The following is a 14,366-nucleotide window of genomic DNA, read 5'->3' as shown; positions in this document are numbered from 1 at the left end:
CTGGCCAGTTTTGAGTTTAACCTTCAGATTATTCAAAAGATGAATTCTGATGGCAATGTTGACTGCACGTTGTTCTTCTGCACTATTGGCTATGTCCAGGTGACACCACTTCCCAACAACCCCCCTCCTCCCCACAGGTTTTGCCAGAATTTCCTGCTGCTCACCTCACTATCTTCCTCAGACAGTGTGAGCAGTAGCGGTGTCCACACTGGGCTTGGAACGGCCTCCTAAGGATATTCTTGCACTCGGAGCACAGGTATTTCACTTCAAGCTTGGTCCCGAGGATCTCTTTCTTGAAGCCAGGCTGGTTGAGATCTAGAGAACCCGGAGGAGAATAAATGGAGGCTGGCAGGGCTGCAGCAGCCATGTGAACAAAGCACTAAAAAAAAAAAAAAAAAAAAAAAAAAAAAAGGGGAGGAAAGAAAAAGAAAACAGAAGGAAATTAGTAATTGAACCGACACCCTCCACACACCCTCCTGTTTCCTGGATGACTGATATTTTAGAAACTCACAGATATTGGTTGATTTTGCAGATCAGAGGTCTGTAGCATTACCATCATACTGGCTACATTGATGGCTGGTGCTGGTTGGGAAAAAAAACTGCCTCATCATGCTCCACTTGGACTACAAGAAAATGGCCCCTGTCTGCACACAGTCCCAACAGACTGTCAACGCATGAGTAGACCAAATGAGTGTATATGGCTCCATCCTTCATTCCCCATCCATAGAGAGTGCCCCTAATATGTTTCACCCATGTGGGGTTTAGTCGTAGAAGCCAACACGACATGCCCCACATGTGTGAAATGCATTAGAGCAGGGATCTCAAACTGGTGGCCCTCCAGCTGTGCAAAAATACAAGTCCCATGAGGCATTGCAAGGCTGACAGTTACAAGCATGACTCCCACAGGCAGAGGCATGATGGGACTTGTAGTTTTGCAACAGCTAGAGGACCGCCAGTTTGAGACCCCTGCATTAGAGGCAATTGCCTTCTGCTGCTGTCAATCAAATCCAGTGAGGAGGAAGAGGGGGCGGGGCCAAGCCATACTGTGTCTATGGATGCACACAGCCCGGCTCAGAAGAGCGCCCACATGTGTATCCCCACAGCAAGGGGCTTGCTATGAGGGTACACGCAGAAGACGAGCAGAAAGCATTGCTGAGGGACCCCAGAAAAGGTAGTTAAGGGGCCGCTCTGTGAAAAATCCTTGCACAGAGCAGGCAAGTACAACATCTTTTTAGTTCAGGGGAAAAAGACCTTTAGTATCACTTTAACATGTTTTAGGCATGCAACCCTATAGTTTTTGCAAAAGAAAAACCCGAAGAGAGCAACAGCTATCTCCACCCTCAATATCCTAATTTGTGGGCAATCAGGTCTTGTGGCTGCCCAACAGAAGCCCAGAGCCACAAGAACTAATTTCAGGCATGCACTATTGGAAGGGCTGTCCATTCCTCCTGGAAAGTATCCAGGGGGAAATGGACAGCTCCTAAAACACTTTGTGAAAACAATGATATATAGTCTTCAAGCCAGCTAACAAGGGCAGAGCCAGTGTTAATTTTAGTCGACTTAAATGAATACTATTTTAGTTGACGAAAATGGCATTTTAGTCAAAAGACTAAGGCCCCTTTCACACGTGCGGACAGTATGTCCGTATTTCATACATCCCTTTTCGGATGAAATCTGGACATACATGCATCCCTATGGGATAGCGGGTGTCAGCGGATGAACATCCGCTGACACCCGATATCATCCATCCCCGCTATGGTCCGATTCTGCAGACGGAGGAAAATCCTATTTTTCTATCCGTCTGCAGAGCGCATCAGATGAAGACGGACATACGGTCTGTGTTCATCTGATCCCCCATAGGGGAGAGCGGAGATCTGACAGGGCAGTCCGGACCACCCTCTCATATGGCTCAGCGGGGATCAACAGAGCGATCCCAGCTGAGCAAGCAGATGTTTACGGGGCGGATCATCACGGATCCGTCCCGTGTGAAAGGACCCTTAGACTAAAACTAAATTGAAATTTGACTTCAAAATTAAACACTGGTCTTTAGTGCATGTTCATACGTCAATACCCTAAATGATAACATATGAGATTTTTCACTCCAGTATATAATGAGTTTGGAAATCTTAAGAGACATGTTAACTAATGCATTACAATTTAATTACACCCATTAGATTTTAGATGACTAAAAGGTAGGCCATTTTAGTCGACTAAAATGTACTGGAGATTTAGTCGACTAAATACGCAGCGCCTCGGGACCGGCGAGGTGAAAAAAAAAAAAAAAAAAAAAAAAAATCTAAAAAAAATCGATTTGCTTAAATTTTGAATCGATTTGACCTTTCAATTCGATTCAAGATTTAAATCGATTTTTTTCCCAGCCCTAGTTAAAATTCAGGACCATTAGCGGTAACCCCGAGCCACACTCGGGATTACATCGCAGGATCCTGGTGTGGCTTTACTTACCTTGTCCCCGGGATCCTGCGATGTCCCTCGCAGTGTCCGTGGGCTCTGTCCTCCTCCGAAGCCTCTCCTTGCCAGGCTCCGTTCCCTGCGAGCGTCGGGACGCACGGGGGCGGAGCCTGGCGGCAAATTTAAAAAAAAGTAAAAATCATAACACATACAGTACTGTAATCTTACAGATTACAGTACTGTATGAAATGATTTCACATCCCTTTTGTCCCCAGTGCTTTGGCCCATGCCCTGCATGCAGTTTTATGCGATATATACTGTTCTTTCTGCCTGGAAACTGGAGATTGTCCATAGCAACCAAAAAGTGTCCCTTTACGTCAAAAGTGGCTTTAGACCAGCTAGAAAACAGCGATAATAAATTAGAACACTTGCAGAATTGAGCGATAGTGAATCGTGGGGAAATGTATTTTATTACTATTTATTTTTATTTTTTTAAATTATTTATTTTTATTATATTATAATTTATGTTTTTGTGTTTCAAACTTTATCATACCTGGGATATCTACTAGACTCTTGTTTGGACAGATTAAAGTGTGTTATTGTTAAGAATTACAGACCTACAATATAAAAACGCCAAATTTCCATGCAAAATAATTGTACCGCTTTCAGCACCTAAAATCCGAAATAATCATACCGCCAGGGAGGTTAAGTCCAACAAGATGCATACCATCTCCTGGATTATCTCCTTAGTTTACATTTAGCAGTTTGATGGTGCTCCTGGGAGGATAGCTATTGCTACACCCCGGGGCTCTGAGAGGACACACACTGTGTTCTCACACATGGAATCTCTAGATGCCCCTCCCCTCTGCTGCAAATTCACAGAAACCTGTGCATTTTGTGAATGAGTTCACAAAATACAAAGGCTTCTGTGAATGGGCAGCAGAGGGGAGGGGCAGGTACAGCAGCTGCAGGAGCAGAGACCAGAAGGTCTAGCATCAGAGGTCTTAAACTATAGCGATAGCTATCCTGGAGCTCCATAAGTGTGTCAGATTTGTAAATGAATCACTTCAGCTCCGGAAGGTTTACCCCCATTCATGAGCAGGCTTTTTTGTGATACGGCACTGCGTTATTTTAACTGACAATTGCACGGTCGTGCAATGTTGTACCCAAAAAAAAAATTTCTGTCCTTTTTTTTCCCACAAATTGAGCTTTTTTTGGTGGCATTTGATCACCTCTGCGTTTTTTATTTTTTGCGCAATAAACCAAAGGCCACCGACCATTTTGAAAAAAAAATATTATATTTTTTACTTTCTGCTATAAAACACACCCAATAAAAATAAAAAAATCCCCAAAAATGGTTTTAAAAAAACAAAATGTCTTCATCAATTTAGGCCAATATGTATTCTGCTACATGTTTTTGGTAAAAGAAAAAATCCCAATAAGCATATATTGATTGATTTGCGCAAAAGTTATAGCGTCTACAAACTTTAGGATACATTTTTAATTTATTAATTTTTTTTACTAGTAATGGAGGTGAGCAGTGGCTTCTACTGCGGTGGACAAATCAAACACCAAGTGACACTTTTTGGGGACCAGTAACACCAATTCAGTGATCAGTGCTAAAAAATCTGCACTGTCACTGTACGAGTGACACTGGCAGGGAAGAGGTTAACATAAAGTGTGATCAAAGGGTTAAATGTGTGCCTTAGTGCTGGCTGTGTCGGGGGTGCTTGTATTGTGGAAAGACAGAGCCGTCTTCCCTTGTCACAGAACGGCGATCTGCCTTGTTTACAGACTGCTGTTCTGCCTCTGTCGCCAACAATCGGTGGGCCCCAGCAGACATTGGGTCTCCCGGACCTGCTGATTGACTCCTGCTGTGTCCAATCTAAGCGGAAGTCAAAAACTTCCTGGTACATGATTTCGCCTGTAGGAACCGCCGCCCCGCAGTACATGTACGTGAGACGGTCGGCAACAGGTTAAAGAGTGAAGTCTTGTGCCTTGTTGGACTTAACTCATAGTATGCCTGCACATTTATCAAAGTGGTTGAATTCCTGAAGTGGAGTTTTAAATTTAGGTTAGATAAGGTCATTATGAATGCTTCAGAACAGGGCATCATTGATGCAGTCAGAAAAATTTGATTACTGATATTCAAATAATGCCATTGTTTTATTGCCTTCCTAAGATCCACAAGCATCCCACAAAACATCCTATTGTGGCCAGCAACAATTCGGTCTATAGCCATTTTCTTGGATCAGATTTTGCACCCAAAGTGGCAGGTATGCGCTCATTTAAGCTAGACACCACAGATTTTTTTTTTTATCACCTTAGCTATACAGGGACACTACCTGAGGGTGTTTTTATATGTAGCATGGACATGTGGAATACACATTCACTCCATATGAGGATGGGTTGGTGCTGATATCCAGAATACTAAAAGACATGTCTCTGCTCTTGAATCTGGTCCTTTTCTCTAGAGCTTTTAGAAAGGATTCTCACAAATAATTACTTCTGCTTCAATGCCAAGACATAGAAATGGGGTCCAACATGGCCCCTAGCAATGCAATCACTTTATGGCAGATTTCAAGGAAAGATCTAAATATGGCTATCCATGTCCCTATATGGCTCAGGTATGTAGTTGACAGATGATATCGTACAGAGGCATCTTTATTCGATTTTAAGACAGCTGTAAGGATGTCACCCCACAAGCTCCTTTACTGCAGAATACATCAAAATGGCTACCCACTTTTTGGATTTTCTTGTGTTTTAGGAAAAAAAGTGCTTTGTACAAAAATGTTTACAAAGAAACAAACTGAGCGGAAGACATCTTTGCATAAAAAAGGTTTCTTTTCTTCTTGGTCTCATATTATAAATAAACATTGGCATTCTTCCGAGTAGATAGCCAAAACTGACAGATGCATATAAAGAGCCTTCTCTGTTTGCATATAAAAGATTACGGAATATTAGAGTCAGATTGGTCCATGCGCTGTTTCCATGGTGGCCCTGCTACTCCACTGCTCACCCTACCTCCACAGCTGTTGCGCTTAGCCGGATACTTCCCGATACCCCCAGCACCCCACAAACCACTGTCTCACATGCATTCACCCATATGCAGCATTCAGATCAGCCAGCAACTGCAGATAAGTCCTGGATCCCTTACTTCTATTATTAGCTCATCCGAAGGTCGCATGGCTGATGCAGAGCATTGCAAGGAAAGGCTTGAAAGAAAATTTCCCTGTAGCCACTGACCATTCTCTGTGCTGATCAAAAGTATGAATTGAGTCAATAATTGTAACCTGTTCGCCACAATGAACCAAGGTTTTATCAGAGTGGAAAGCAGATGTACAAGTGGTCTACATGGACCAGGGGACAAACTTGTATCAACTGGCCAGCTGTACTTATGCAGTTTCCCCCTCCACCTGCTCAAAGCATATTCTTCTAGGCAGACCCAATGCCCCCTCCTTCTAAAGTTTACAGGGCCTCTTTCCCACCTTATTCAGCCTCCTCCCCTACACACAGCACATCCATAAGCAAACTCTCCCTACTTCATTATTTACCTTCATATTCCTCTTGGCAACCTCACCATAACCCACAGCACATCCCTTTCACTCTCATTCAAAAAGTATACTCCTGCACTACCCTTCCGGCATACACTACCACCCTCTTTGCCAGAGGGCAGTTACAGACTTTCACCCTCAACATCGCTGCACAGTCATGCACTACCCTCATCTCCAACTCTGCACAGGCATGCACTACCTCCCTCACTGCCGCTGCACAGGCAAGCACTACCTCCCTCACTGCCGCTGCACAGACATGCACTACCTCCCTCACTGCCGCTGCACAGGCAAGCACTACCTCCCTCACTGCCGCTGCACAGACATGCACTACCTCCCTCACTGCCGCTGCACAGACACGCACTACTGCCCTCACTGCCGCTGCACAGACACGCACTACCTCCCTCACTGCCGCTGCACTGGCACGCATTACCTCCCTCACTGCCAGTGCACAGGCACGCACTACCGCCCTCACTGCCGCTGCACAGGCACGCACTACCGCCCTCACTGCCGCTGCACAGGCACGCACTGCCGCTGCACAGGCATGCACTACCGCCCTCACTGCCGCTGCACAGGCATGCACTACCGCCCTCACTGCCACTGCACAGGCACGCACTACCGCCCTCACTGCCGCTGCACAGGCACGCACTACCGCCCTCACTGCCGCTGCACAGACATGCACTACCGGTCTGACCACCATTGCACCAATGTGCAAGTCCCCTGGGTGCTACTTGTTTATGGAAAAGATAAATGTTGCAAGAAAGAAGAAATCTGGGCAGAAATGTTATGGCACGTGTGTACAGATGCTTCCATACCTTTAAATAATTTGTTGGTCTTATAGCACCGCTATTACTATTATAAAAAAAAAAAAAAAAAAAAAAAAAATCACTATATATCTCAGGTTTGTAGAAGCTATAACTTTCAAGCAAATCAATCAATATACACTTATTGGGATTTTATTTTACCAAAGACATGTAGCAGAATACATTTTGGCCAAAATGTATGAAGAAATTTGATTTAAAATTTTTTTTTATTGGATATATGTTTTAGAAGTAAAAATTTTTTTTTGTTTTCAAAATGTATGCCTTTTTTTGTTTACAGCATAAAAAATAAACTGTGGTGATCAAACGCCAACAAAAAAAAGCTCTATTTTGTGGGAAAAAAACTTATATACATTTTGTTTGCATACAACATTGCATTACCGCACAATTACCAGTTAAATTTGCGCAGTGCGGAATACCAAAAAAATCACCTGGTCATGAAGGGGGTACAATCTTAAAAAAATTTTGTGCTAAAGCTGCCAACAATGGCCGACAATAAATTCATATTCATTTAAATTTATATTAATTAAAAAGTCGAATAGAATACAATTCTATATAAAAAATATATATAAATTTTTTAAAAACGTACTTTCGGTTTAGGCCCAGTGCATCCTGAATTTTTGGTTTTGACACCAAAACTTCCATTTGGTGCACCTCTAGTAATAAACCCCAAAAAATAACCTGTATTCTATTACAGCTTACCAATTCTGAGATGTGATGGCTGCATTCGTTTTGTTTTTTAGGCTTTTATTTTTCATCTAGTGATCCTGCCAGTAAGTCTGTTTTTCAAAAGAACAAACTCTCTTCCAGTTGTATTAGTTTACAAGGATGAGACCCAACCATTTAATGCTGGCAGGGATACTGTACTTACAATGATCGTTTTTTGTTCATGTAAAACCTTTACCAAAAAAAAAAAAAAAAAAAAACCCACAAAACTGAATATAAAAAGTGTGAGCTGAAGCTTGGCTTCAATTTGTTAGTGTATTTAAATCTGCTAGTACATTTAACACTACCCTCTGTCCAGACTGACAATGTTGCTGTCTGCTGTGCCCCCTGTGCTCCTCCATCCAGATTGCAGGAACTCTAATACAGGTGGTGTGTCACTGGCCAGATCACCAGGTGAAAACAGGGAAAAAAAGAAAACTGATGCAGTCGCCACATCTGATTGGTACGTTGCAGTTATATTACATTTTTGGTTTTGGGTTTTAATACCGCTTTAAGAATCAACCATGCTCGTCTGTAAATTATTATTTTTCCACAACTTTCTATTTAAGCCAATGGATATACAGAACCGCAAGCATGTAAAAAAGCATTAAAAATGGACTTTAAAGATGAACATTACAACAACATACAGTAGGTGGCATGTGAGATTAATCTATATAGTTTCCCTTTGATTGACTGATGACCTAAACAGAAAAAGCAATATTGCAACGTAAAAAAATCAGACAAAAAATATTACCTCCTGAACAGCCATTTGAACTTCTACTAAAAAGAGATCCTGCATTTTAAACTTAAGTAACTTTATACATCTCTAAAACGCTGAGTCACAAGACCCAAGCATTGATGTGACTGTCACAGGACAAGAGATCATACCGGTAATACACAAAAAACGTCCAGTCATTTCTACTTTGCACAGTGAGTCAGGAATAAAATAAAATGATAAAACAACAAGAGTGAGAAGAAAGGTGAACAAAATGAATCACTTAAAGCAGAGCTCCACCCAAAGTGGGAAGCTCTGCTTGTCCGCTTCCTCCCCTCCCCCCCGCCACATTTGGCACTTTTCGGAGGGGGAGCGGATACCTGTCAAAACTAGGTACCCACTTCCGGGTAAGATTGCCACAAACGTTGTGCAGCAACCTACGGAACTTCCAGCCCCCCCCCCCCCCTGCCTTCTGGGAGACACATAGGTGCCAGAAGACAGCGGGACCATTCAAAAAGCGCAGAGCGACTCAAGCATGCACGGTAGGAAAGGTGGAAAGGCTGTGAAGCCACAAGGCCTAACTTCCTGTTCCCCTTAGTAAAGACGCTGGAACCTGCAACCGGAGCCGATGGACGACTGGGGTGCTGACATCGCGGGATACGTGGACAGGTAAGGGACCTTATATTAAAAGTCAGCAGCTACAGTATTTGTAGCTGCGGACTTAATTTTTTTTTTTCCCCAGGCTGGAACTCCGCTTTAAGCTGCGCTACTTCAATACGGACAATTTAGATAATTTTTTTCACATAGAGCTTTCTTTTGGTGGCATTTGATCACCCAGCTTTATTTTTTGTGATAAGGCCCCTTTCACATGAGGCAGACTCCGCTTCCACGGAGTCCACCGGCTCAGCGGGAGATCAGTCCGTTGATCTCCGCTGAGCCGGCGGATGACAGGTCCCTCTCTGCTCACTGAGCGGGGAGGGGCTTGTCAGGCGCCGCTGCCGCCTATGGAGGGATCGGATGAAAACAGACAGCATGTCCGTTTTCATCAGATCTCACCCGATCCGATAGCAACGGACCTGGACGTAGGGCCATCCGTCTGCTTTTAGCGGATCGGACCGGGTCGGATGTCAGCGGACATGTCTCCGCTGACATGCGTCGCTCCATAGGCTAACATGGAGTGCCCGTTCAGGTCCGCCATCAAAACTGACAGGCGGACCTGAACGGTCCGATCGTGTGAAAGGGGCCTTTATGGAAAAAAAAAAAAAAGAACATTTTGAAAAATATTCTTTTACTTTCTGCTGTAAAACATATCCAATAAAATAAATAAATAAATAAATCAAGGCGCATGCGCGAGGTTCGGCATGACAGACTTTTTCCCTAGAACTCCGCACTCCCCGCAGCTGAACTGAGGATACAGCCAGATCTGAACCTGCATACACCCTAGGCTCCTTTGCAATCCCCCTCCGGAGCACCTACAGCACCTTCAGGGTAGTTCTCATGGGTCACTGGGCAAAAACAAAGCCAAAACCCATCAAGGAGGCCCTAGCCCGCGCCTCCAAGATGGCGGCGAAAGCATCCATGCAGCTACACGCTCCATCTCCCTTGCGGTCAGAGCCAGTTGACAGCGATGAAGATGAAGAGTAGGATTTTGCCTTTGCTCTCAGCGGATCTTCAGTCATCCCTAAATCAGGCATGTCAGAAAAATACTTTTTCGCCAGACGGAAACGATCCTCCAGAAGGCTCGCAAGTCAACCTCTGAACAGATAATTGATCGCCTCTCAGGAGAGATCCAAGAGCTTGGTCAGCGTACAGCAGATCTGGAAACCCGTGTGGATGACATGGAGCTCACTACCACGAGCACCCCCAGGGGCTGGAGGGACTCCGTGAAGAAAAAAAAATGCTCCCGTTTCGTACTAAGGAAGCGGAGAACCGCTCCCGCAGATCTAACTTGAGAATTTGCAGCATAACGGAGACTGTAGATGACTTTGTATCCTTCACTACAGCCCTATTCCATTAACTCTCCCCGTCTACTCCCATAGAGCGCCTGAAGTTCGACAGGATTCATAGGGCAGCAACACAATGACTGTCAGGTGGCCCTCCACGCGATATAATCATTTGCTTACACTGCTATCGCACGAAAGAGCAACTTCTCTCGGCTGCCCACGCTAAAGATCAAGTTGCAGTTTCAGGGTCATTCCTACCAAATCTTTTCCGATCGCCCCCCACAGCAGGGAAACGCCGAGCCACAAAGCCCCAGCTTCAGATTGTTCTCAAGCACCACCTTAAATACAACTAAAGATTTCCTTTTGCAATCGAGTTCTCTTATCGTGGCAAACAGCATAACTGCACAACACTGGAGTCGCTGCAACTCCTGCTAGAAGATCCACAATTGGCAACACCGGACCCCACATCTGAGAATGCCTTACCACGAACCCCAGCTCGGCCTTCACCACATCCCTACAACCATACTCCAGTTTGTATCACAAAGGGTCCACCCTCCATCTGCGGCTTAAAAGAACCCACTTTAAGCCGCTATTTCAACGTCCAGATGGTTCCACTCTACACCGGGCTGAGTGACTTCCCAGGTTTGCCTGCTTCACCTTGACCTATCCTGGTTTGTAGCTCGTACAGGACCCCCCAATTTCACAAAACGCCTATTGGGTTTTTTTGTTGGCCTTGAGCCTCTTTACTGATGCTCCGGCAGGTAACGACCCTAGCCACAACTATCTACTCACTTTATTCATTGTTAGCTTTACACATTTTTTTTCCTTTTACACTTGTTCAGACTTATATACATTTTTTACAGTTATTTTAACTGATGCTTGTTCTACTGATGATTCTATACGCCTACAAACCTATTAATCTTGGCATTATAGATTTAAACGCGGACATGGAAATCCACCAACTTGCAGTGTATAGAATCACTCTACAGTCATGACTTTGTATTGTAACTGTCTTTTCCTCCTGTTCCCTCCCCACTTCCTTTCTCCCTCCCCCCTTACTCTTCCCTCTTTCCTCTTGTAAATCCGAGGGACTGTTTAGATGTTAAATTTTAAAAGCAGCAATTTAACATTTGGGTGGCGGTAAAGAGCTGAAAAACCATGTGATTTGGTGAAAGTTGGCTGAAAAAGTCCTGCCGTGTATATGCATACCAAGTTCAGGGGCAACGCCAGGGATTAGACCCCCTGTCAGGTTTTCCTGCTGTTCAGAGCTCTGTTAAAGAGGATTTCTGATTTCTGTTTACTGTCCCTTTAATTAGTTTGTTGGCCCAAAGGCAATATATTTTACACTAACAAGTGAGCACACTGAGTACGCTTCATGTACACACGCCTCAGCTACACACAGTAAATAGCCTTGTGTTCCGACAGTGAGACCAGACTTCCCCATCTCACAGCTGGAAAAACTTGGAGTCGGGCTGAGCTGTGCTCAGCCATTCCTAGGTTGCTTTGTATTCTCTGAATGAATACAGACCTTCCTCTGATTGGCTGAGGTGCCGGTGGATGGCATCACAATCTAGATACAGTTTATACCATAATTTCTCAACTAGGATTGTCCTAAAGCAGGGGGTAGGCAACCTCGGCGCTGTGGTGAAAATACAAAATTTCATCATGCTCAGCCTTTAGGAGTCATGCCTGTGATTGTCAGGGTCTTGCAATGTCTCATGGGACTTGTAGTTTCAAAACAGCTGGAGGGTCGAGGGTGCCTACCCCTGCCCTAGAGGTTGCATGGGGTTTCTTTTAGCAATGAGCAAGTTTTTGCCTCTCATAAGTTCCCACTGACACCATTGATCTTTTTAGCTCTCTGTAAGGGAGTCATTCTTCCCAATGACCACAAGCCTAAGGAGCATTCTTGGCACTGATCATCACACTAAAGTATCATAGGATATAGTACATTTTTAGCAGGAGTTCCCTGAGACAGGAAAGATTCCTGTGTTGAAAAGGTTGAGAAAAGCTGGTTTATACAGTGCAAAAAGGTAAGCCACTGCCCCCACCTATAACTGGCCTTTGCAGCAAGGAGCATTGGAGGGCAACATATGTTAGAAAAAGGCCAAGGAAAAATCCAAGCTCACCGACCAGCCTGCGGACATCCAAATTAACCTGTCCAACAGTATGCGTTAAAAACAGTGGTTTAGGAGTTAATGAAAAACTGCCTTATTCCTGCATTCATGGTGGCAATGCTTACTCGAACTAAGAGCGTGGATTCCTCTTCGAACAGTTTAAGTTCTGTAGACTTTATGATTACTGGGCGTTCCGGCACGGCCGCCCATGCACTTAATACTAATTATGACTGTTGTTCATCCGGTTTGTACTAGATTTCTTTAAGATCACTCTATCCATGTATCTGACTAAAATGATTTGCTGTTCTATGTATGCTGGATAATTTAAATAAAGAATTTGAAAAAAAAAACCCAAAAAAAACAAAACCAAAACCGTGGTTTATACAGTGCACCCAGGGTAGAAAACCGTTTGTTTGGGCCAGCTTGTCCCAAACTAAATAAAAGGTCGGGAAACACGAAAATCAGCTTTAAGGAAGATTTCCTATTACTTTTGTGTCCCAGGGACAACCTTTTTTGCCAGACGAGAAGGGAAGACGACTCTCCGTCAGCAACACACAAAAGTAAAAACATTCTTTTTTTTTTTTAGGGTAAGTAGGAAAATGTGAAAACATCAGCTTTTACTGTTGTCCATTTCCTTGCTGAAGATTTTCCCCTCGCTTGTCTGGAAAAGCGATTTCCCCTGTACAGAAAAGGAGAGAAAAACAAAAAACCAACAGAGCTGCAGAAAGCAATTAAACCTGACAAAGGTTCTAACCCTTTCCCAAAGTATTGGCAATATATACACTTGGGACATTTGGTGACTGCATGCTCCTACTTTCTGAAATCTTTGTGCCACACTTTCTCTGTATCTTTTGTTTTCTGGTGAGACCAGGGAAATTGATGAACTGGGCTTTCATTATGCGTGGATGTCTTATCCAGTCATTGAAAAGCTTCTCACTGAGCAGAATTTCCTTTTTAGCATGTCACAGTCATTTGGTAGAGCGCCATTAATTTCACCACAGGATGGGTAGTAGCAATTCTGCCCACTCTTCTTTGGAACACGCTGATCACACAGTAATCCTCTCAAAGGCATTTAGAAAAAGCTTCCATATCATCATTTGCATACGGTTACCTGATCTAGGTGCACCAGTGTTCTCACGGGCAACAGCATGCACCATACATCAGTAGATCTTCAAACTCCCCTTAGTTCTTCAATATTTATTTCAGAGGACACTACAAATTCAAACCATAAAAGTACTCCTAGTGTAGTATTTATTGAACCAGGTGTACATAAAAGCAGAATATTGCACTCACTTGTTCATGTGCCCAGACTCTGCACCAATGTAAGCAGCATTTCTGACATACAGCACTGCTTGTTGACTGGTGTGCGTTGCAACAGCCAGAAGTTCGGCCGTAGAGCTTCGACTAGTTTCGCTGATCGCATCTCCAGGTACCTTCCTAGTGAATGCAATATTCCGCTTTTAGGTACACCTGGTTTAATCAATACTACTGATATAACAACAGTCTTCTGCGCTCAAGGGTGATGCAATGGCGGTAGATGTAACACAGGATCTCTAAGGTTCCAAACGCACAGACCTTGCTGCCCCCTCCAGGGGTCAGGGGAACCCAATGGAAACATTAAGAAAACAGAAAGAAGGTGCACCAGCCTTGCACATTACCCAAATGTTGTTTATTAAAGAAGTTGTAGAGGAGTAGTAAAGTCAGAAGGTTTTTTATCTTAATGCATTCTATGCATTAAGATAAAAAGCCTTTTGTGTGCAGCAGCCTCCCTCAGCCCCCTAACACTTACTGGAGCCCCATCTTTGTCCAGCGATGTGCACAAGTGTCTCGGCCATTCGGGACTCTCCCTCCTGATTGGCTGAGACACAGCAGCGATGCCATTGACTCCCGCAGCTGTCAAAATCATTTAGCTAATTAGGAGAAGGGGGGGGGGGCGGGCGAATCGCAGCTCCGTGTCTGGACACACGAAGCTGCAGCTCGGCTTGGGTTCCCCTCATAGCAAGCTGCTTGCTGTGGGGGAACTCAACAGGAGGGAGGGGCCAGGAGCACAGAAGAGGGACCTAAGAGTAGGATCTGGGCTGCTCTGTGCAAATCCACTGCAACAGAGC

General features: G+C 44.2%; 1 protein-coding gene across 7 annotated transcripts in view; it reads right to left on the bottom strand.

Moving 5' to 3' along the window:
• The window catches only part of TRAF2 (TNF receptor associated factor 2), a 145,417-nt gene that overhangs the window by 39,295 nt on the left and 91,756 nt on the right, over window positions 1–14,366 (bottom strand). For all 7 annotated transcript variants that reach the window (XM_073599966.1, XM_073599962.1, XM_073599965.1 and 4 more), the window contains one exon: window positions 165–379. In XM_073599966.1, coding sequence (XP_073456067.1) covers window positions 165–367 — 203 coding nt within the window. In that variant the 5' untranslated portion in view covers window positions 368–379. The remainder of the gene's footprint in view (window positions 1–164; window positions 380–14,366) is intronic.

The sequence above is a fragment of the Aquarana catesbeiana genome, linkage group LG09 (genome assembly GCF_042186555.1).
Source record: "Aquarana catesbeiana isolate 2022-GZ linkage group LG09, ASM4218655v1, whole genome shotgun sequence".
Classification (NCBI taxonomy): domain Eukaryota; kingdom Metazoa; phylum Chordata; class Amphibia; order Anura; family Ranidae; genus Aquarana; species Aquarana catesbeiana.
The sequence above is the reverse complement of the archived record's forward strand: the minus strand, read 5'-3'. Positions and strand labels throughout refer to the sequence as shown.